The 23685-nt window shown below is 41.0% G+C and overlaps 1 protein-coding gene across 1 annotated transcript; it reads left to right on the top strand.

Annotated features, from left to right (window-relative positions):
* Positions 1-12055: 12055 nt before the first annotated feature.
* Positions 12056-21604, top strand: LOC306948227 (acyl-CoA (8-3)-desaturase-like; the record flags this gene model as incomplete). The annotated part of the gene is made up of 12 exons (XM_079537766.1): positions 12056-12274; positions 14638-14748; positions 15325-15522; positions 16254-16355; positions 16540-16668; positions 18465-18522; positions 18952-19028; positions 20028-20125; positions 20632-20728; positions 21050-21129; positions 21331-21456; positions 21553-21604. The coding sequence occupies 12 exons, from the start codon at positions 12056-12058 to the stop codon at positions 21602-21604; spliced, it is 1347 nt and encodes a 448-aa protein (XP_079393892.1).
* Positions 21605-23685: the final 2081 nt, after the last annotated feature.

Raw genomic sequence — 23685 nt, 5'->3', positions numbered from 1 at the left:
AGGCAGCAGTTCTATAGGAATAAGCGTGAGGAAATTAGAGACCTAAGGCAGAGAACAGGAAAGTGCAGGCCTGTGGGTGTGAGAGCCTGGAGTGCCATTTTCTGTGGGTACATTCCCCTACATTTCTCTTCTGTGCTGAAGGCCACTGAGTTATTTGACCATTCCTAACTTCCTATGGAGTCTCTGCAAATGATTTCCACAGTGCCATACTTCTGAGTGTTATTGAACTAATTACTGAAATATGGAATATCCGTAGTTGGGATCCCTATGTGGGTTGGGTTACTACGGAACCAAAAAGTGTGTTGGCCTTCTGAAGCTTCACTTGTTTTTTTTTTTTAATTCAGGATGAAAGGGTGATTTGCTTAGCAGAATACTCAGCATTTCTGGCCCAAGGAGTATTATGGGTTCCTGTAGAATAATTGATTTGAGTTGTAAAAACATTATGGTTTGGGGTACTGTTAAATTACATCTAACTCTTCAGCCAACTGAAGTCAGCAGGTTGCATATCTGCAGGCACACATCAGCCAAACCATTACCGATCTTTCCCTGTTGGATGATGTGCCTTCAAAACACACCCCAAGAGGGCATTACTGTGTGATTGATTGTAATGTTAATTAGCCTTACTGTGTTCCCCAGTGTATTTTCCTTTACTGCACCAGTGCTACAGCTGCCAAACAGGATACAGCTCTTGGCATAGCAGTAATGAAGATGTCTCCATCACGTTTTGTCTTCAAGCATTTTAGGTTTTTTGTCTGTTTTTTGGGACCAATCCCTTTTTCTGTTGTCTCTCAGGTAGATAAATAAGATGTAGTTTTCCATGTGTTTTGTGCTCTCTTTCTTGCCCAGCTGCTAACTGTAAATGCAGTGCCTGATTTTAAGGAAGATAATGGTGCTTTTTCTGGTCAGCATCCAAAAGGAGTATGGCTTGTGAAGAGATAGAGGAGATGCATCTTCTCAGGCTAAGATTATTTTTAAGCACAGAATAAAATCGTAATGGAAATAATAAAAATATAATTAAATCATCAATAACTGTTGATTTAAAAACTGTAAAGGAAATGGGCCTTAGTCACTCTTTCCTATCTTGTTTTTTCCTGCTGTTTCTCTCCTTTTATTATTAGAACTGTTGATGGAGGAAGTCTTAATAATAAAACTTCTTACCTTACAAATTATTGCTGTCATGAGAGTAAAATATTTCTGTGTAAGAGTCAGCACTCTTTAAAGCATGGAATAAATGCCTACAGCTGCAGAAAGAGCTGTGGTAGACTTCAGTATTTGTATTTTGGAGGAAGGGATTGCTTAATCAGGTTTGTCATTTTTAGCTTGTGTGAAGTATGCAGTACAAGCAAACCAAAATGAAGTGTACCAAAACAAAACCACATGCCATGATGAGGAGGAGAGGGAAAAAATGACCCGTGGATCTGGAAGTTGCACTTCCGAAACTTAGCAATGTTTGCGTTTTAGGAAATCAAGAGCTGTTCTGTAAGGACTTGCATTCAACAAGTATTAGCTCTCTGATGAAACCTCCGAGTGGCTCCATTAATCCCATAGCAGCAGGGGCAAGCCTTGTGGCTTTGGCTGTTCTCCTGGGCAGTATCACCCAAAACCTTGGTTGAGGAATGGGAGGTGGGGGAAGATTGATGTTTGACTGCATTTAAAGGTTTCTGCAACCTTGGATTGTTGGCCCTAAGCCACAAGCAGCAAAAGTCCTGTTACACTGGTCTGAACAGCTGTGGTTTAATGTCTTAGCTCCGTAGTAGATACCCCAGGCTAGGCTTTTCTAGCATGTGGATGAAGCTGGACAAGTAGGGAGCTGCTATGCTAGAAAAGAGAAAACACTGAAGGTGAGGATGCTTCTGAAGATCCTCCAGGGAGCATCTAATTCAGGTGTCACAACTCAAAATTTAAACTGCTGGATCAAACCATACAGAGTGTTCTGGTAGCAAGAGGAGCTGGAATGCAAGAATTTTTGCTTTCCTTCTGTGGACTAGTGAACCTTCAATTCAGATCGGCAAGTAGAAAATTGCAACAGACAACAAAGGCCCTTTTCCTATTTTGTCAGAGCAGATTTTCAACCATATCTGTCAAAAGGAACTGATCTTCTGCTTCTCTGGCTGCTGGATACTGAGTACTCTAGTCAGAGAGATCCTTTATAAAGATCCAGTGTGTTTTTGAAGGAAGGCAGCTAGACTGCAGCTCAGTTCACGAAGCTTACTTGAAAGCACTTACCAGATGGATTGTAACAAGTAAGGTAAGTGGAAAAAATCCTTGTGCCAAGAGTTGTAAGTATTCAACACTTGCATTGGAAGTGCTTGGTACTGTCTAGCAAGTGATGGGGTTTTTTGGTGCTTTTTTTTTTTTTTTTTTTTCCAGTGCCCAGAGTCAGAATGTTCCTATCTAAATATTTAATTTCAAAAATTCAAATAATTTAAGCTTTCCCCAGGGATAAGAATCTAAGAATTAACAGTTTTGAAGACAGTAGGCACTAAGTGGAACTTAGACACATTAAGACTTTGGAGGATCTTGTATTTCCTCTGCCACTGGAAAGAAGAAGCATCTGCAATACAGTAGATCACTTGCCCAGGTAATCAGTGAAAATGACATGATGAACTGATTCATAATCCTAAAAAGTAAGACCGAAAGCAGACCTGAGTCAAGATACTCAGCACTGTAAATACTGAGTTTGCTAGGAGCTCTGCAGGACTGCTCAAGAAGAGAAATGGGCTGTATAACAAATCAGTTTCTATGATCGTTCTGGGCTTTTTGAATTCCATTGTGGCAGATTACTCTCAGAGTTTGGGTATTGAAATTTTATAGCAGTGAACGGCAAGTCCAAGGCCTCTTTCAGTTTCTCCCAGTATGTGCTCAAGTACACCTTTTAGGAACACCGCAGGCCCCAATTTTGCCATTAAGCAGAAGCCCTTTGGCTTCATAGCCATCCTAGAAACATGGAACCTGAACGCTGAAACGGCCACATGATGGCAGCAAGGCATCACAGGGGATGCAGGATGCCACCGCCTTGGAGAACAGAAATGTGAGTGTTCAAAGCCTGCAGTCTTGCTCTTTATTCTACTACTTGCTTAAAGGAAATAACTAAAATAAATCATAGAATCACTTAGGTCAGAAAAGACTTTAAAGACCATCCATCAGATCCTTTTCTGCTGGGTACAGTTCCAGCCACATTTTTCCAAGGCTTTTCTGCTGCATGGGTTGTTACGACTCTGCATAGTTCAAAGCAACTTTTGGCTGATGTGAGAATATCAGCCCTTCCAACCCAAAGGATTCTGTTTTATGATTCCATGATTGTGTGACCTGCCTGCGTAAAAGACCTTTTTTGGGATAAAAACACAATCAAATGTAAATCCACATCTGATAAACAGTATGGATCCTGTATCAACCATAATAGTCAAAGCCTTCATCTTGACATGGACTCTAAACTGAGCGATGAAGTGGCTGATCCAGGCCTGATTATAAAGCAACTGAAGGAGAGGCATGTGCCAGCTAGAATGCGTTAATCGGAATAGATATTTTTTAATGTGAATTCTCTTTTTCCTGGTGTGATTTTAAGTTTGGGGCATGTGATAGGTTGACCCTGCTCACTCAGTGCCCCTCAGTGGGATGGGGGAGAGAATTAGAAGAGGAAAATCAAGAAAAACGTCTGGCTAAAAAAAAAAAAAAAAAAGGAAAATAAGTGATGCAAAGGCAATCACTACATCCCATCAGCAGCCAAATGTTCAGACAGTCTCCAAGGAATGTCAATCTTGGTACAATTTTCTCAGCCATGCTTTTATTTCTGAGCGTTGTGTTATACGGTACAGAATATCCCTCTGTCAGCTTATGCCAGCTGTGCTGGCTGTGTCACCTCTCATCTTCTTGCCCACTTCCAGCCTTCTTGCTTGTTGGGGCGGAATGAGAAACAGAGAGGTCCTTGATGATGGGCAAGCACTGCTTTGTATTGCTTGTTAGCAATAGCAAAAATGTTGGTCGTTATCAGTGCTCTCTTGGTCACCAGTCTGAAACAGAAAACCACACAGGCTGCTATGAAGAAAATTAATGCCGTGATTTTAAGGAAAAAGATATGGAAGTCGTTGTCTACTATCTGTTGAATATGAGCAGTTGTAGGATGCTTTAAGAATGCTTAAAGAAAGGTCTGTAAATACACAGACTAGAAAGGAAAAGGAATAAAGAAGAGTTGCTACCTTCTACGTGGGTATGCATCCTCTCTGGATGTTTTTTAATTGGATGTGGTGCCTGCAAAACAAAAACTCCTGCATTCTTGTATTCTGCAATACAAGAATGTGAATTATTACCAGTTCAAGCTACAGAGAAGGTGCACATTTTTAGTAACAAGGTTAGTTAGCTTAGTGTTCAATACAACAGGATCTTTTTGTCCATTAAGGGAATACCAACATTCAATAATAGCTTTCTAGAGGACACTTTCTTTTAAACAAAAGCTGTTGCCTGCTTTCATGCAGGAAAAGATTGGGGCAGTCCTGTGACCAGCACTGTCGTCATTGCATGACTGCCTGATGGACTCTCTGGGATGAACTTGAGGGCTTCTAAAATAATCTTTTAGAAACATAACCAAACAGAATCATAGAATGGCTTGGGTGGGAAGGGACCTCAAATACAGAATCATAAGTGCTTCTGGAAAAGATGTAAATGTTGCAATTCTCTTCCAGGATCATCTTGCAATCATTGTTATGAAAAATGAACCAGATGAAGTAATAAATGCTGAATGTTGCCCAAGTTTAAAAAAGAAAAGAAAAGGGACAGGAAAATGAAGATTTTGCCAATGAATTCAGTTTATGACTTGGTCAGTTTGATGTTTTCTTTGTTTTATTCCCTCACCTACAAAGAAGATCAGAAATGTGGCTTCATTTGAAAATAGAAAGCTACAAATACTTGTGTTGAGCAAATATTCTGAAGTTACTGATCTAGAGAATTAAACAATAAGGAAAAAGGCCAGCTGGAGTCTTATTCAGGTTTCAGACATTCTGAGTAGCTAGTTCTTATTATGGTCTGTGTCTAACAGACATCTTCTAAGAGGACCTCACTGAAGCGAAAGCCAGTCACTGCCAGTAACTGCTGTGAGGCTGAACATGTTAATACAGGAATAGAACAGATTCCTGAACTTTGTGTCATCAGATGCAAGACTAGAGGCAGAAAATGGGGGATTTTTTTCCTGACATTAAAAGAAGGTTTGTAAAGCTGAAGTCATACCAGGGCAATAGGGCTCATCAGGATTTTCTGATGTCTCTAGAGTTTAATGCTCTTACAGCCAAACTCCACGTGGGATCTTCTTGCAGGAATCTCCTTGCCTGTGCTGAGCTAGAGGACAGCCCTCTTGCCTGTATAAACCCACTGCTCACCAGCACCTGTAAGGTCTTCTTCAGCATGCTTCCCTTGTTTGCAGAGAGGCAAAACTGATTTCTCTCATCAACTGCTGATAAGCCTGAGCACAAAAAAGAAAATCAAAACAAATGGGACAGGAACATGGCTATAGTTCCTATAATAGCAATAGTTCCTATTTCTGCAGTCTAGGGTCCCTGGTCTGAACGTACTAGATTTTTGCCTTTGTGCATTTCTCGAGTATCCTTGCGGTTATCAAATTATTAATGTTTGAGAGATCTGACTCAGAAATTTATTAAAAAAAGAAAAAAGAAAAAAAGGAGCTTCCCTTTTGACCAAAAAAATACTGAAAAAACCCAACCAACTACCTGAAAGGAGGTTGTAGTGAAGCGGGGGTCAGCCTCTACTCCTGGGTAACAGTGATAAGATGAAAGGGAATGGCTTTATATTGCACCAGGGGGGGATTCAGGCTGGATATTAAGAAAAGTGATGAGGCACTGGCACAGGCTGCTCAGGAGGTGGTGGAGTCACCAAACCAGAGGGTGTTCAAGAAAGGGTGCATGTGGCAGTGTGGGACGTGGTCTAGAGCGGTCACAGGCATGGACTGATGTTTGCACTGGATGATCTTAGTGGTCCTCTCAACCTTAATGATTCTATGGACCTATGATTCTATGAATAGCTAGTATTCTGTGATTGTTTCCAGCTCCCACTTCTATCTTGACTTCTGAGTTTCACTTCTGTAGGTTGTGCGACTTCCACAGACTCCACCAAGAGCCCTCTCTCTGTAGTACCAATTGTGGCAGTTAACAAGCTACTCAAGGTGTCTGTCTCTCCCAGCATGGATACTTGGCCTTGCTAACATGTAGAAGACTGCCTGGAGTTGTGTATTCAGCTAGGACTATGGGGGAACCCCAGTATAAAAACCTTACAGGACTTCTTTTCTCTTCTAAGGAGGGGAGAAATAAATTCAGGACTGTATTTTACGTTAATGAGGATCTATGCTGAAGCAGATTACGAATGCAGAGAGTAGAGAAAAGGTCATGAAAGTGCAAGTAGGCATTGCTAAATGTCAACTTTGCAAAAGAAATTAAAGCAATTAGTAAAAGCTTCTTCAGCCATGTATATTAAAAATATGACTGAGAAGAAGTGAGGTCTATGGGGAGAGGATAGAGAGAAGTTAAGGTCTGAGTCATGTCTGCTGGTCAAAATGCATAGAATAGAACCATAGAATCCTGGAATCATTTGAGCTGGGACTCTTAAAGGCCGTCTGGTCCAACTCCCCTGTAGTGAACAGGGAAACCTACACTACACAGGTGCTCAGAGTCCTGTCCTGCCTGACCTTGAGCTTCTCCAGGGACAGGGTACCCACCACCTCTCCGTGCAAATATTGCTATGCCATGAATACACACAGTAATATGTGTCTGGGAAAGGATCAGTACAGTAGGAAGTTACTGAAGATCTGTGTAAGCAAGTGATGAATCTATAGACCTGGCAACAAGTAGATGTGTCTATTCAGAACGAAAGCAGAAAATGAGTTTTGCATCTGGAAAATATTTTAGCAAAACCGACTTCAGCTGCTTGTATTACATCTTGGCATTCTTGGTGCCAGTACAGTCTAACATCATCAGCGATCTGAGTGATGGATGGATGCACCTTCTTCAGAGCCACTGCTGATACCAAACCAGAAGGCACAAACAGTACTCCAGTTAACTTAGCTATACAGCCTTAGAATCATCTAGGTTGGGAAAGACCTCCAAAATAATCAAGTCCAACCACTGACCTAACCTACCAGCTCCCATAAAGGCAAAAACTGCATTGTATTTGAAGACTGAATTATGCCTCTGCAGCTGAGAAATCAGCCACACCGCTCTGAAAGCAAGGGAAGCGTGAAGAAGTACTCATGGATGCAGGTGAGCAGTGTGCTTCTGTGCCTGAGAAGGCTGCTATAAGGATCAACACAGGTAATTTGCCTGCAAGAAAACTCCAGTGGGGGTTTGGTTCCATATTGGGCAGGAGGCAAGTGATTGCAGGATCCCTGCCTCCTGTGTTGCAAAGCTGGCAGGGAGCCTGAGACTTGCAGGAAGGACAAAAGGATGGTGTTCTGTGTGTAGGCAGTAGAACTATTGTGGGTGTTTTAATCCTTGCTTATGCTGTGGTTCCTAATTGGTGTTGCAAAAGTCGTGTATTAAAAAGTGTTCAAGCTTGATTGCCCTTTGCAGGGTATTTCTTTAGTGGATGCACATTTGTGTTTGCAGTCAGTGTGCTGAACTCAGAAACTGCTAAAAAAAATGCTGAGTGGTATGAAAAAACAAATCCCAAATTATAACAGTGGGAAGACAAAATGGTTCTGTCATGGACATTTAACAATTCTAGCTTGGATCGCTGTGTGTTTTAGTTCCTCTGCAATATAAATGGTGATCTTAGATTCTGCTGAATTTGGACCTTAAACCTTGAGCTGGAGCATGCCAGTGGGGCTTTCTTGGGAACTTCTTAAGAAGCTCTTAGGAACTTCTTAGGAACTAAAGGAGATGCACAGCATAGGGGTATGTGGTGATTGTTGAATAGTTTATTATTGGCCCTCATTAAAAAGAATGTCAGCATGCAGTTACAAATGATGCAATACGTAGAGTTTTAGATGAGAGTTTCACAGTGCTTATGACAGAGCCTCACTGTAATAGCATGGCAGAGTTCTCAGCATCTTTCTTAATTATTATTGCTCACCCATAAAAAACAACTGAGAGTGAAAGCAAAGTTTGCTACCACCCAAATGGTAGGGTTTCATGGGTGCTTTTTCTCTTGGAAAATGCCTCTAAGATCATCTAGTCCCACCATCCACCTACCACTGATATTTCCCCACTAAACCACGTCCCTCAGTGCTACGTCTCTTGAGCTTCTTGAACACCTCCTGGGGCAGTAACTGCAGCAGCTCCCTGCGCAGCCTGTGTCACTGCATCACCACTCCTTCAAAGCAGAAATTCTTCCTATGCTCATACAGTCTTTGAGCAGCCTAGATCCCACAGCATTCGGTTCCCTGAGCAGAACAACAGCTCTCATGCAGGGCAAAGGCTTCTCACAGCACTTTGGGCTCTTCTGCAGTGCACAGGCTGTGCACGTTCAGAGCTGGCCTTGAGCACAGACAGGTGCTGTGGGGAGGAGAAAGAAGCTGCAGGGCTCGTCAGGGCACTCAGGGCAGCTCAGACATTCCAGGGATGATATTTTCTTGGAAACAAAGTACTTAAGTTCTGTGTACCTTAGTACTATATTCTTTTTGGATCTAGGGCTGCTCTGTGCTGTGCCAGTTTATCTGCAGTGAACTAAGTGAAAATAGATGGATATACACTGGATATATACTGGATAAAAACATTGTTATACTAGCTGCCAGTTCAGCAGTCACTGAATTTCTGGAGATCTGGATAACTATGTCAAGTGCTTCTGCAAGGAGATGTCACAGACAGAGCTCTGTGCATCTGCACGAGCTCCCAGATGTGTACCATATAGATTTTGCGGGTGTGTGGGTTGTTATTGCAGAACATTATGGTGCAAATTCACCTTAACAGATTTCCCAATAGCTTCTCTGGGTAAACATGCCTGCTGTGGCTTTCACTATCTGGACTTTTTTGTGCAGCCCTGGAATGTGTTTTGTGACCTGGATAACACAGACACAGTGATTTTGCTTTCAGATGGGGAATGGATGTGTTTGAAACATTCCATGTTAGTTAACTCCAATATCTTCTTGGCTCTGTGTTCTCCATCTCCTCGTGGACCAGAAACAAAACCTCCATTCTCATCTGTTTCTTTTCAGGTAGCTGCTAGGTTTGCAAGTTTTATGGACAGCCATAGAGTAACTTCACTTTTTTTTTTTTTTTTTCTTTTCTTTTCTTTTCTTTTCTTTTTTTTTTTTTTTTTTTTTTTTGCAAGTGCTTAAAAAAAAAACCATACAAACAACCCACATTTACAACAACTATTGCATATTTTACTACCGCTACCAGTGTGGATCAGGCTGTCTGTACGATGTACTGCTCCACACACATCTCCGGAATGTGAACACAAAAACATGTCTGTGGAGACACTTCTACTTAGACCAAGATAAAGAGTTACAAAATGCCATGTGGCAGAACAGTATAATTTTTTTTCTCTCGTTCTTTTATCACTGCCTTTTAATGAATATCAATAGTCCCATTTCTCTTTCAGCTAGGGTGGTTCAAGCATTGCTACTCATCGGGATATTTAAATGGATGTTATGTGCCTGAGTGATTAATTTGCAAGATGCTATGTGATTGAAGCATTAGAATTGCAACATTTACAGCTCTGTGTCAGCCAGAATGCCTGCCTGCTCCATGCAGGGCTGAGGCAGATGTCTGCTGTGTGTGATGTCCAATGGTTCTTGTGCTACTGTTACAGAAAATAAAGGAAGACAAAAAATAGACTTCACATTTGGCACTGCTTGCAGTCTGAGAACTGCACAGAGTATATAAAGAAAGGTAACTGTAAGAAGAAGAACTTCACATTTAGCACAGACAGCCTGTAAACTCCTTTCCAGTTTCTTAAGCAGAAAATCTCCAAAGTTAAGTTATTCTACATACACTAAATGAAGCCTTTCTTCTGATGCAGAAGATCATCCCTTTGAGCAATGCTTGTCTGGGCCTTCTGCATGCTGTCTGTCTGGAAGAGAGAGTTAACAGACAAAACTGGACCTCACCTTGCTAACGTACCTTGCTCAAGAACACGGCTTGGCTACATTCATGACAGCAGTGATAGTATCAAACAGAAATGAGTTTATAGTTTTGTGACTTCGAACCTGTAAACTGTAACTATTTCTTCCTGTACAGACCAAACTATGAGTCAGGTGAGAAAGAGAAGGTGGGAAGAATCATTTTGTGGAGCAGCCTGTCTTAGTAATACTGGGGGAGGTTAGGCCAACTATTACATTAACGGGGGTGTCTGTCTCAGTTAAGCATCTTAATGACTTTTTTGACTCATTCTTCACCAGCAATGGTCTAGCCACGCTGCCCAAGCTGCAGAAAGGAAAGCTAGGACTGAAAGAATGAAGAACCCTCCAGTGTAGAAGACCACAGTTGAGGCCATCTAAGGAACTTGAAGGTGCACAAGTCCATGAGATGCGTCTATGAATCCTAAGGGAACTGGTGGATCAAGCTGCCATCCTATTTAAGACATTGTTGGCATAATCCACATTTTTTTAAATGGAAGAAATTAAGATGTGGGGAACTACAGGCCAATCTGTCTCAACTTTATGCCCAGCAGATCAGGGATCGTAGAGCAGATCATCCTGGAAACTGTGCTAAGGCACACGGAGAACAGAGGTGATTGGTGAGAGCCAGCATGACTTCACTAAAGGCAAATTATGCCTGAAAAGTTTGGTGGCTTTCTATGGCAGGGTTACAGCAGTGGTGGATAAGGGGAGAGCAAGTGATGTCATCTAGCTGGATCTGTGCAAAGTGTTTGACACTGTCTAGCACAGCGTCCTTGTTTCTAAACTGGAGAGAAATGAGTTTGAGTGATGGATCACACAATGGTAAGGAATTAAAGGCTTGTGAACAACAGCTCGATGTTTAAGGTCTCTTCCAATCCAAACCACTCTATAATTCTATGACTTCTGGTTTCAAATGCAGTAAATTAATAAATGCAAACAAAAAGTTTGGTGTAAAGGGGAAAGCTCATAATTCAGGACTTAATTCAGTATTATGTTGTAAAGGGATGGGATGAAAATCTGATGAGGCAGACTATGCCATAGCTGCATATTCTTCTACCTTCCTCAAAAGCACCCATGGATGGTAATTTCAGATTAAAAAATACCAGATTTGAAAGATGGCAGTGTTTCATACATTGTGGGCTTTGTTTTTTCTGGGTCAGGCACAAAAATGATGTGACTCAATCGGAAAGAATTCGAGATATATCATGGAGAGATTGCAGACCTTGGAGCATTCTGCTGTTTTCACTCTGTTTGTGTAGACATAAGCTCCATGCTTTGTTAGCAGGAATTACAATTGAATGAGATATGCTAGCAAACATATTTATGGGCAACTTTTGGCTGACTGCACAGGTTACCTTACAGTTTTTTATTTTGATTCTGTTTGACATTATGGAGATATACTGTATGGTAAGTGTAGGATTAATGACATGCTCAAGCATTACGGAATGCTAAAAGTGCTTCAGTTTTCTACAATTATCACAGAATATTACCTGTAGAACAGCCAACACAGCTCCTCAGATTTCTCTTCTGGCTAAGGTCCATGTTCATTCAAATATGGAAACTGGCTAACAGCTTACTTTATCCATTTCCTAATGCTCTACGAAGGTCACTTAATATATTGTTCTTTCATCACATTGCCATCTGATTTGATTGAATAGCAGATTCTAAGTTATCTTCCTAAATCTTTCAGTGCGTGTATATTTGTATTCAGTGAAGTAGCCTACAGGTCTCTTGAGTAATCAGACCTTCCAGTGGCAACTCAGAAAGGACAAGAAGAAACAGGGCATTTACTCATGGGTGTGTCAAGGAGTCTGGTGTGAGCGTGGAAGAGGAGGGTGTGTTTGTGTGAAGGGAGTCAACCAGCCCTGGAAGCACAGGGTGTGGTTGGGATCAGACTGTATAACGGGTAGGCTGACATGGCTCATCTGTCCGAACGCAGCACGGCGAGGCTGAGATGAGTGAATCTCAGTGCTGAATGCACATCCAGAAGTGCAGATGGCTCCACAGACTGGCTCCACAGTAAAGGAAAGGAAACCTGTTTCAACCTTTCTACAGCTTTTCACTTGGGAAGAGATCCGAATCCACAATGGCCGTGGCCCAAGTAAGGAGCAGTGGCTGGTGATTGACAGGAATGTTTACGACGTCAGCAGTTTTTCCAGACGGCACCCTGGAGGCAGCCGGGTTATTGGCCACTATGCCGGACAAGATGCAACGGTAAGATCTAGGGGTGGAGTGGAGGAATGTGGTTCCAGTGCCAGGACAGGAGGACACGGTTGGACTCCAGTGGAGAACACTTGTAATGGTTGACACCATGCTCAGTCAGAGAAGGCTGGGTTGGATGGAGCTCTGGGCAGCGTGATCTGGTGGGTGGCAACCAGCTCACAGCAGAGGTTGGAGCTCAGTGATCTTGGAGGTTCCTTCCAACCCAAGCCATTCTGTGATTCTACGATAAGGTAGTGGATGTATCTGTGCTGCTTGTAAAAGTACCTTCCAGGTTACCCTCGAGATCAGAGTTAACTGCTATGTAAATTATAAAGCTCTGTTCAGGTTCATTACATTAAAATGTAAATAGTACACATGCATACAAGCTGTCTTCCAAGTATCTGCAAAGTCTTTCTGTTGCAGTTGAGTGAAAGGGAAGAGATTGGGAAGTGGTACACTCAGTGCATACTGCTGTTTTAATGTCTGAACGCTTCCAGATATGATAGAAGCCAAGGATAATCAAAAATAGAACAAGGGGGTGAATAAGGAGGAGGTAATGTTCAGAGATAAAGAGGAATTAATTCTGGGGCCAGTGGAGCAAGAAAAGAAAGTAACCAAGGTAAAGACTCTATTTTGAACGAGTGATGGAAAAGAAGGTCTTGAACAAAAATTCTAAGAAGAATAAAACACAAGAAAAACAACTGAGAAATCAACAGAATGACATTTGGCTGCAGAAGACGAGGAAACTTTCTACAAATAGTCCATCTGAAAGTAGATGTTCTAGAGACACTTGCAAAAATCTTTGACTTAGAGGATCTCACTGAGTTTTTTAACAGTTGAAAGAGATGATAATTTTTAAGCAGATTTCATAGATTATTTATTAAGGGTTGATATTGAATTTCTGAACTCTCAGAAGCAAGACCAGGATTACAATATAAACGTGTAGTGAGGGGACCCAAATTTAACTCTTGTCATGACAGATTTTCTGGCTTCCAGAAAGTAGACTGTTCTTTCTGTTCCTCAGTTTGTGTTCTCAAGTGAAGGAAAAAACCCTTTTGGATCTCCTTCATTCTCTTCTCAAACCTAAAGTCCAAGATGTTTTCCAAGCACTCTTGAGCAACCTAGAGCTCATTTTAAAGATATGGTGAGAATTATCTTCCTCTATATGCATTACTTTGCAACTATAAACAATACTCTTTGCGGAATGTTACACTCCTGTCAAGTTTGGGAAGTAAGGTCCATTGCAGATGATAGTCCTTTAAAGTAATCTCTTGTAAGGTGGTAAAGTAAGGTAGTTGCAGAGAGAACACAGACTCATAACAGCAAGATTTCCCCAGACCACTGGATCTGGGCATAATTTCTAATTATTCCCTGTGACAAAATGAGATGTCTGTAGAAATCTCATCTGTTCAAAACATCACTTTTCTCTGACTCGAGTAAAGTGCTCAGAGATGGGCCTTTTCTGAAGTCAGACTCAAGAGGAATGCCAAACTGCACAAGGAAAATCCTCTTCTTGTCTGGAAGTGTGCAAAAATTTTTGTGTCATGACTAAAAGATTACCTCAGTTTATTACAGAGAGAAAATTTGTGTGGATGTGACTGGTCAGACACTGAGGGTTTTGCAATATTGACTCTTTCTGGAAGATAAAGGAGCATGGCCAGCTTCTTCACCTTCCCTCTGGGAAATCCACTGAGGAGATAAGTTGAAGAAGAGCTGTGATTTATCTGGGGCTTTCTGTTTCCTTTATCCCATAGTTTATATTTCCTTTTGAAACTGGTACTATGAATGGTTCTTGAACAAATATGTTTGTGTCACTTGTGTTACTCAGTTGCCCAAAATGTCAATTCATCTCAAAACAGGCAACTGTAAGAGAAAGCTAGATAGCCCTGTATATGTTTATTTCCATTGATACTACTGTGATAAAGGCAGGGTTTTAACAACATCATTGCATTTTCCGAAGTGTGGCAAAGAGACACCTCACTGATGTGTTTTCCTACTCCTGGGTCCCATCCACAGGGCAGGGCTGCTGGCTGAAGCCTTCTAAGGAAGGATGGTGTTGAAAGAGACAGATGAAAGAGAATGTTTCCCTCTGCAAATACTTCTTCATCAAACACTTTCGTACTCATTACCAGCCTCACCCAGATACTTATATGACATCTAGTTTCTTGAAACTTCTCCAGCTTCCTTGGGCCTAGCTCCAGCTGATGGCAAAACACTACAGGAACAACTGAAGGAACAGAGCTCTGAAGGTCTTTGGGAAAGAAAAGGAATCAGGATTATGTATTATATCAGTGATATGGGAAAATGTAGACTTGGCCATCTGGTATTTAGCAGTATACCTTTCTTAGCCCATTTGTCTGTGTATTGATTTGTAGGATGCCTTTGTAGCATTTCACAGTGATAAGGCTCTGGTGAAAAAATACTTGAAGTCTCTGCTGATTGGGGAACTGGCACCAGATCAACCCAGCTTTGAGTCTAACAAAAAGGTGAGTGTCCTAGAAACTAACTGTGACATGACTTGGGGTACTGCGTGGGAGGAGAAATACAAAAGAGGGGTAGATATAATTTCTGGGACAATATAACTGACATTGTGCCCTAGGCTGGGTGGGGAGGTAGCTGCCATAGTCATGCATGGAAACACACAGCAGTGTCCCAAAAAAGCTAGATCCACACTTGGGTGTGAGGAATGGGCTCCAGAGTACCAGTATCTGATCAGTTCTTCCCATTGTGATGTCTCACTGACTCAGCCTGTCAGCAACTTGTTTCGAGTGTCAAAGCAAAGCTGAGATCTATTGATCTTGCGCTCATTCTTGTGAAGACACCCCACTGATGAAGTGTCTCCACTGACTTAGAATCATGGAATCGTCTGAGTTGGAAGAGACCCTTAAAGGCCATCTGGTCCAACATTCCCTGCAATGAACAGTGACACGTACAGCTAGATCAGGATGCTCAGAGCCCATCCAGCATGAACTTGAATGTTTCCATGGCCACTCCAGGATTCCTGGATCTGCTGTATTGCATTTTCAAAGTAGCTAGCACATTAATACTTCTTTTACCCGCAGAAATCACTTTTAGAAGATTTCCGTGAGCTGCGCTGCACTGTTGAGAAGATGGGACTTCTGAATCCAGATTCCACCTTTTTCTCCCTGATTTTCCTTCACCTCCTGGTACTGGATGCTGCATCCTGGCTGACAGTCTGGTACTTCGGGATATCATTAGTGCCCTTCGTTGTTGGCATGGCATTCTTCACCATTGCTCAGGTAAACCACTGACAACAATTCAATGGTGTGGACGTGTTTGTTTCATCCCATGGAGAGGATCAATGAAATGTTCATCTTCCAGTCACTGACTTACTATGTCCTCTTAGATCTAATAAGCTGATTGAAGACAACAAGCAATTTTTATTGCTTTCAGCAAGCCTAGGTTTGCTGAAAACCTTTTCACTCTGACTGGTGTGGTGTTGTGAGGTTAAGTAGGCAGCTTTATAAGATGGGATGGGCTGATCTAATCACTCACCCCGACAGAAGAGGGAACATCTCATTCTCAATTCCGTTTCTGGTTCCAAGTTCTGTTTACTGTCTGATGGCTCTGATGTTTGGTCCGTCATGCGCCAACCCCACTCATTAATTCAGAACAGTTTTCTGCTGCAAAGTGCAATGAAGCTCTGGATTTGGAAATTATTGCACTTTCTAGATGGCTACTTGGAAATTATATATACTTTTGATGGGAACAAGAGACTCATATGCTCTAAGAGTCAAACTCATTGTAATGTTTTTTTGCTGTACAACAAAATCAATATCTGGCATTGAGCATCTTTAATAGGCAGTGGTCTGAAAGGAAGTTCTCAGCACTGAGCAGACAGGACTGCACGTAATCCTTCCACAGATCAGAGGGAGATGATCTAATGCCATGGTACTAAGAAGACTCCCGGGAGCAAATTAGTACAACACTGCTGTGATTCTGAATCCCTGGCAATTCTTTTGTCTTCTAGATCCAGATGGGCTGGTTCCAACACGATCTGGGGCACTGCTCTGTCTTTAGGAAGCCTAAATGGAACCATCTGCTGCAGATCATTGTGATAAATACCCTGAAGGTAATTGCCTTACTGTGAGAATATTCTCTGGGCCTAATCTGGACTAAATAATGAACGGGAGTGACTCTACATTCAGACAGCATTACCCGTGAGGAAAATATAGTGCAGTTGTCAGTGATAGATTGACAATAATGATCAGTGATGGAGTTCTATTTAAATCCCCAGTATTTGGCTTTTTCTGCAGGGTTTACCTGCCAGCTGGTGGAATCATCTGCACAATCAGCACCACGCCAAACCCAACTGCTTCCGCAAGGACCCCGACCTCAACATGCACCCTCTCCTGTTCAGCTTGGGAAAGACACTCTCTGTAGAGGTGGGTATGGATCTAGAGGACCTTTGGCAAAAAAGACAGAACTGAAGTATAATAACCTGAATTATGTCTTTCTGCCTAAATTTGTAATAATAACTTGAAAAATGGGGAAATGGTTTCAAACTAAAAGCGGACAAATTTAGATTGGATATAAGAAAGAAGTTTTATTACAATAATGGTAGTGAGGCACTGGAACAGGTTGCCCAGAGAGGTGGTGGATGCCCCATCCCTGGAGACCTCCAAGGTCAGGCTGGACAGGGATCCAAGCACCCTGATTTAGCTATAGGTGTTGCTGTTCCTTGCAGGGGAGTTGGACTAGACAGCCTTCACGAGTCCTTTCCAAATCAAACAATTCTATGATTCTGTAATTTCCAAAGTGTTGGATGATCTGAGAGTCTCACAGTCAGATTGCTCTGATTCCCACGCTCCCAGGAGGAGATCCTTGCTGGATGCATTCTCACTAAGGTTCAAGTTCAAGATATCTTACTTAAGTACCAACCTGGGGCCTGGTTATCATGATGCTTAGGCCGCAAACTCTTAAAATCAGTAGTTAAGTTCTCTGTGTTGCTAGAAGAGCAGGGTAAGTACCTCGAAGGCCTTCCAAACAATGAGTCAGTCCACTTGATTAGTGTTAGATGATTTTAGTGATATTGTAGATATTGAGTCAGATGTTCCCTCTGGGTCCTTTTGGTTGTAGGACCTGCTTGGCACCTAAATCCTTCAGCACCAGTGTAGCTGCTATGCACAAAACACAAGCATATAAATTAGTTCTTAATCCCCCCCCCCTTTTTTTTTTCTTTTTTTAATCTCATAAAAATAAATCCATAATCACAGCTCCCCCTCTTTCCCAGGATTTCAAGTATCAGGGTAGGTAAGATCTCCTGCCTTTTCTTTCATCAGCAATTCAGTTTACTCATGGAATGAAGAAATGACCTCTTGCTTAGATAAGCATTCTCTTTAAATAATGCGTCACTCTCCATTAGAGGGTAATAAGCAATGAAATCTTTACAATGCATGTGGAAAATTCCAGCTCTGCTGTCTCAGGAAGACTCTTGGGAAGAGAGTTTATACAAAGTATTTATTAATAGCAAACTGTTAGCTGCAACATGAGAGCATCTAGACAGTGACCTTCTGAAAGATGCCTGATAGCATCAACTTGAGCGTGCAGTATCTAGAGTCTATCTTTTAACAGAAATGAGTCAGATGCACTGTGGATGGGCAGAAAGCATTTCAGTGGTTTCATTTTGTTGGATGTCTTCAGCCCATAGCTCATCTGATACAGAAATTTAGGCGCAGTTTTCTCAGCAGACGCATCCTGCATTCATCACCCACTGTTTCCTGTCTCAGTTTTCACTCTTCACCTGAATAACCTTTTCCTCCCCAAGCACAGATGATTTAAGCACTCTGTGGTGAATGTCTGAACATGATTACACTGAATCTCATTGCTACCACTGGAATCTTCCCCTGCAAAATTCAAATGCCTTTTGTTTTTTTTTGTTATTTTTGTGTATTTTTGTACCCTACAAAAGGTACAAAAGGTACCCTACCCTTCTGTGGAGAGTTTTGGAACTCTCCACAGAAACTGTTGTGTTCTGGCATCAACACATATTGATATCTTGATACGGAGGCTCAAATAAGATATTTCTTTCCACTGCTTCAGACCTTCAGTGCCTGCTTTTGGATTAAAGAGATTTAATAGGTAGTTCTTGATGTGTTCGTTAGATAAGAATAAGCATTTATGAAGGATCTCAGTTCTCCAACTAGATCATTACAGTGTTCTTTGGTTTGTTTTTTTTCAGCTTGGAAAAAAGAAGAAGAAGTTCATGCCTTACAATTATCAGCATAAGTATTTCAGCTGTGAGTATCTCTGCTTTCCTATAATGCTGTAGGTACATCGCCACAGAACTCCAACTTCGTCTCCTTCCCAAAGTAGTAGGTTTAAAGATTTTTCCCATTGAAATCACAGCTTCAGAGACAATCACAACACTAGGGAGATCCTAAAATCTCTAAAATTAGGGACGTTTCTTCACATGAGGAGGAACTTCCCCTACTACGTGATGGTTGGTAACAACATAAGTGTTATTCAGGTGTAAGGGATGGGAAAGAAAATTAAATGGGAAAGAAATGAAGGGTGCTGAAGTGAAATGAACAGATTATGTGGGCACATGAAAGCTACTGCAAATGGAAACCAGCAAGTTTTCCTCTCACTGCAGAGGAGAATATTTCTGAAAGATTTATATTGCAGCGAAGTTATAAACATCTTTCTGTTTTCATTCTTTCCTGCAGTATTGGCCCCACTTGCACTTATACCCTTCTTCCAGCTGTCCATATTCTACTTTGCAATCAGGAAGAAAAAGTGGTTGGTAAGCACCGATTACACTGTCTAGAAATCTTTCAAAAATGTAACCACTTGTACTGTCTGTGGATAGGCTGGAGTTAATTTTCCTCATGGCAGCTCATACAGTGCTGTTTTAGATTTGTGAGTAAACCAGTGCTGTCACCACACTTCTAGCTATGGCTAAACAGCTTCTGTGCAGTATCAAGACCTCTGTTTCTTACTCTGCCTTCTGTCAGTGATTAGTGCAAGAGTGTGAGAGGAGGGGACGCAGCCAGGCAGATGTCCCAAACTAACCAAAGAGCTATTCATGCCATAAAATGTCATGCTCAGCAATAAAAAGGGGAAAAAAGAGATTTAGGGAGATTAGTCATCTTTTGCTTGGGAACTGGCTGGACATCAGTCTACTTCAACCTGTGGGAGGAGGTGAGTGATTGCTTTTGCATCTCTTGCTTCACTGTGTATTTTTTTTTCCATCTTCCATGTCCAGTTATTAAGCAGTTTATATCTCGACCCACAAAATTTCTTGCTTTTACTCTTCCTTTTCTCTTCTCCCATCTTCCAGGGATGGGGAAGTGAGCGAGGAGCTGTGTAGTGCTTAACTGCCTACTAAGGCTGACCCCTAACACTTCCAGGTGGCTATGTCAAATTTCAACCAAGGTGACTATGATGTTTGGAATAAAAAAGGGTTTTTTTTAGGCTGCTGCAGTAGGAATGCTTATCTCAACAAGTCCAGAGTGAATTTGTCAGGAGATGACTTTTAACGTCACAGCAGGTAGATAAAAGCTAACAGAAAAGTAAGGGACCTAGACAGAGTGGGATTACATACGTTTAGTTAATGATTTTAAAGTTAGTGCTCTGAGAATATTTCAGGGATACACACAGGAGGCTGAATGATTGCATGGAGTCACACTTGATAAGTAAGAGATCATAGGAAGAACATCTATTATGCTGAAATAATGTGAAGAAGAGGAAATGAGGGATATCTTCAAAAAAGGCATCATCTTCTTCTTCTTTTTTTTAACAGGAACTGTTACTGGTGGTGTCTTACAACATCCGAGTCTGCCTCATGTATATTCCTCTAATGGGATTTAACAATTTCATGGTGTACTACTGGATGTCCAGGTAACACACAGCATACTCAAAGTCCCCATGACTAATATTGGTAAACAATATCGAGTGTCAATGGAAATAACTAAAATAGTCATACACCTCATACTGGTCAGACTTTACAAAATTAAAGTTTGCTCATAAATAAGTAGTGAGCTGAGAAAATCATTACAAGTTGGGGGTGGAGGGAGGCTGCTCAAGGACCTCTGCAATGACAGATTTCGTGGCTCAAAAGAAAGTTAGGAGGCAATTCCCCCAAAATTTAAGAGGCAAAGGAATGGAATAGAAAATGCTGAATTTTACAAGTGTGCTCTGTAAGATAAGTCTTACAAGAGGCTGGGTAGATAGATAGATATTTTAAGACCATCACTTTTTTGAGTCTTGGTAACTCCACTGAAAAGCTCTCAGCCCCTACTCCCTGCACAGCCCTTTTTTTGTGTCAGATGTCAAAATGTCTGCTTTAATGGCAAGTTTGGATGCAATTAGATACATTAAATGTGTTTCTATGTTTACCTGGTCAGGTACCTAGAGAGTACATGGTTTATTTGGGTCTCGCAGATGAACCACATTCCAATGCACATTGATTATGACAAGAACAATGACTGGGTATCTACTCAGGTGAGAATCCTCTTTCTTCTGGAAGCGATGGGCCTGCAGTTCTCAGTTACACACTATGGTCCTGTCATCCCATAGTATCAGTCAGGCCTGTGTGCACATCAGTGAAAAAAACTATTCTTCCTAAGGCAAAATCTACCCAAATTGACCTATATTCCAAGAATCTATTTTAAGCTAGACTTTGTTTAATTCTTCAGGTCAATTAAGGCAATAATCTCTGACACTAGAAGTTGTCTGTTATGCTAGACAAAGGTGATTGGTAAGGTGTAATTATCTAGACTTCCAGAAAAATAAAATCTAAATCATTGTCTTTTTTCCTCCCAGCTTCATGCAACATGTAATGTGAACCAATCTTTTTTCAATGACTGGTTCACCGGGCACTTGAACTTCCAAATTGAGCACCAGTGAGTATGACTATGGGGAGAAGTGTGATAATAATGGGCACTTAGAAGTGAGAAAGGCTGTGTTATCTCAAATAAAACTACATTCATCAGAAGATCTTTTGCTCTCATTCTGGGGGATGATTGGGAAGTAATTTGAACAATGGGTACAGGGCATTTTGCAAGCCAAGCCTTTCAATAACTGTGTGTCATTGAATTCTGCAGCCTTTTCCCCACAATGCCTCGACACAACTACTGGAAAGCAGCTCCTTTGGTGAAAGCCCTTTGTGATAAGCACGGCATTGAGTATAAAAGCAAGACTTTACTCAGAGCTTTTGTAGATATTTTGAAGTAAGTATCAATTAAGATATGTAGAAGCACTCTTTCTGTAATGGAAGCTGAATAGTGTCTCCTCATAAATGATGTTTTAACTTTCTGTTCTTGCAGCTCACTGAAAGAGTCAGGGGAACACTGGCTTGAAGCCTATCTGCATGGATAGATGCTGGCAGCTCTTGAAGGGAATTTCTTCGCCAGACAACTGCTGCTGCAAAGAGTCAGCACAGATCAGCAGAGTGTTTGTGGCTTCTGACATAGGAACTTGGGAACTGGGTGAAGCTAATTGCAGTAAGAATGATGGGTGGGGAAGTGGATTAAAGATATTTTTTTTTCATTGTTCTGAACCACGATATCTCTATTTTTTGCTGCTCTCAAACTCAGTATTCAGAGCCATGACAAACTGGGCCTTTAAATTTGGGTGTCGTAGCTCTCGAATCAGCTGGATCAATTTACTGTGTAGGTGGGACTTAAAACACCTCAACTCCTTTATTATGGGGAAAGTTTAAATGGCAATTCTTAGCATTTTTGGCTTAATGGCTCAGTGAAAATGGAATTAGATAAAGCAAACTGCAGGAAGTCAGAACACATTAGAATGGGAGGATCTTCATGGGATATTCCAAGATAGGTAAGTATGCAAAGAGCAAGATGGCCTGCAGTATGTTGTTGTGTCTAGTGATCGTATGTGCACCACTTTCTCTTACTAGTTAACTGAAGTGTTATAACTCGTGCTGTTCATGAAATGCATGGGGAAGTAGATAACTGGATGCTGCATTTTACTGCTCTAAGACCTAATTTGAATATGGTCCAGAAAGTCTGTATAGTATGTATAATTTATATGTATAAATATATATATTTTATTGTGTGCTGTCTGATTAGCTTTCTGATTTGATGTGTTATGTGTTTTTGCTGATGTTAGGTTAGCTTTAAAACTCTTAGCTTCAGTAGATCTACTTTGAACGAGCCTTGGAGATGTAGGCATGGGGTGGTGGGTTCAGATCACAAGGGTTTATAGGGTTCTATTACTTTTATTGACTTTTACATGTATTATTTTCCCTCTAAATACCTCCCAGTGATTTCAAGGACATATGAGTATTTACATACATGAGCCATGAGGTAACTAAGTACATCTGTGGCTCCATTCCTGTATCCTGAAAAACAATTAAATCATACTTAATTCTGTAATTCCACGCAGTCTTCTCTGGCCTTTACAAATTTTATTCCTCCATTTCAGCATCCCAAAGAACCAACTCTTACAGGTTTTGTACCTGTAAGCTGTTTGGCCCCTCCAAGAGGGAGGGGAAGGACCTAGCCCCTCCATACTTAAGGTTCTGCAAAGCTGCTTCTAGCGGAAAGCATAATGACTACAAGGCATAGTAGGTCTCCTTAGGAAGGGTATATGACCTCTGATTAATGTGGCTGTTCTTGATTTAATTATAACATTTTCTAATATGAATCATAACAAATTTAGTTCAGTAGGATACAGTTGACCCTTACTAGTAAAACCTGAATTGTATTATATTCACCTAAATGTCCTGAAACTATGAATTTAGTCTGCAGTGCTGAGTATACAATTTGCCCATAAAAGCAAAGACCAAGTGGAAGAAAAGTGATTCTTTTCCTTTGCCATTCCTATGCCCTCGGCTTTCAGTGGGCAAACCGCTCAGGGAAGGAAAAAGGGGAAGACCTTAAAGGGAAAAATTATTGTGGACAACCAGACATATCTGCAACCCACTGATGATTAAATTACACGCATTACAAATTTCAGACAACAGCAGTCTTCTTCCAAGTAACAAATATTATCAAATTCATAAGGTAAAGATCCTAAGAAGAATTTTGGAGTTAATTTTCTTCTTGCTTTTTTTATTTTATTAATTATTTTGTTTTAAGAACGTTGGCTTTATTTATAACTTACGTATGTATGTGCAGGCCTAGTAACATTATTTTGGTTATTTCCCAATAATTGCTGATACATATCATTGAAAAAGGTTATGATTAAAAAGCACTGTTGTTCAAAAGCTACTTAGAATGTGCTTTGAAAGCCTTTTCTAACTACTACAATCTAAAATAATTCTGTGCTCCCAACTCAAAGGTCAGTTATCCACAACTTCGTGCAGGAGTAGAAATATTTTTATAAGGAGTATTTAAGTGATAGTACTTTCTTAAGATGAATGCAGGTGTTTCATTACCTGCACTATTGTTCTGGTATTAAGGATTCTGGTGATGTTTTTACTATTTTTTATTTTT

Source organism: Tetrao urogallus (genome assembly GCF_951394365.1).
Source record: "Tetrao urogallus genome assembly, chromosome: 6".
In the NCBI taxonomy this organism is placed as follows: Eukaryota; Metazoa; Chordata; class Aves; order Galliformes; family Phasianidae; genus Tetrao; species Tetrao urogallus.
The sequence above is the reverse complement of the archived record's forward strand: the minus strand, read 5'-3'. Positions and strand labels throughout refer to the sequence as shown.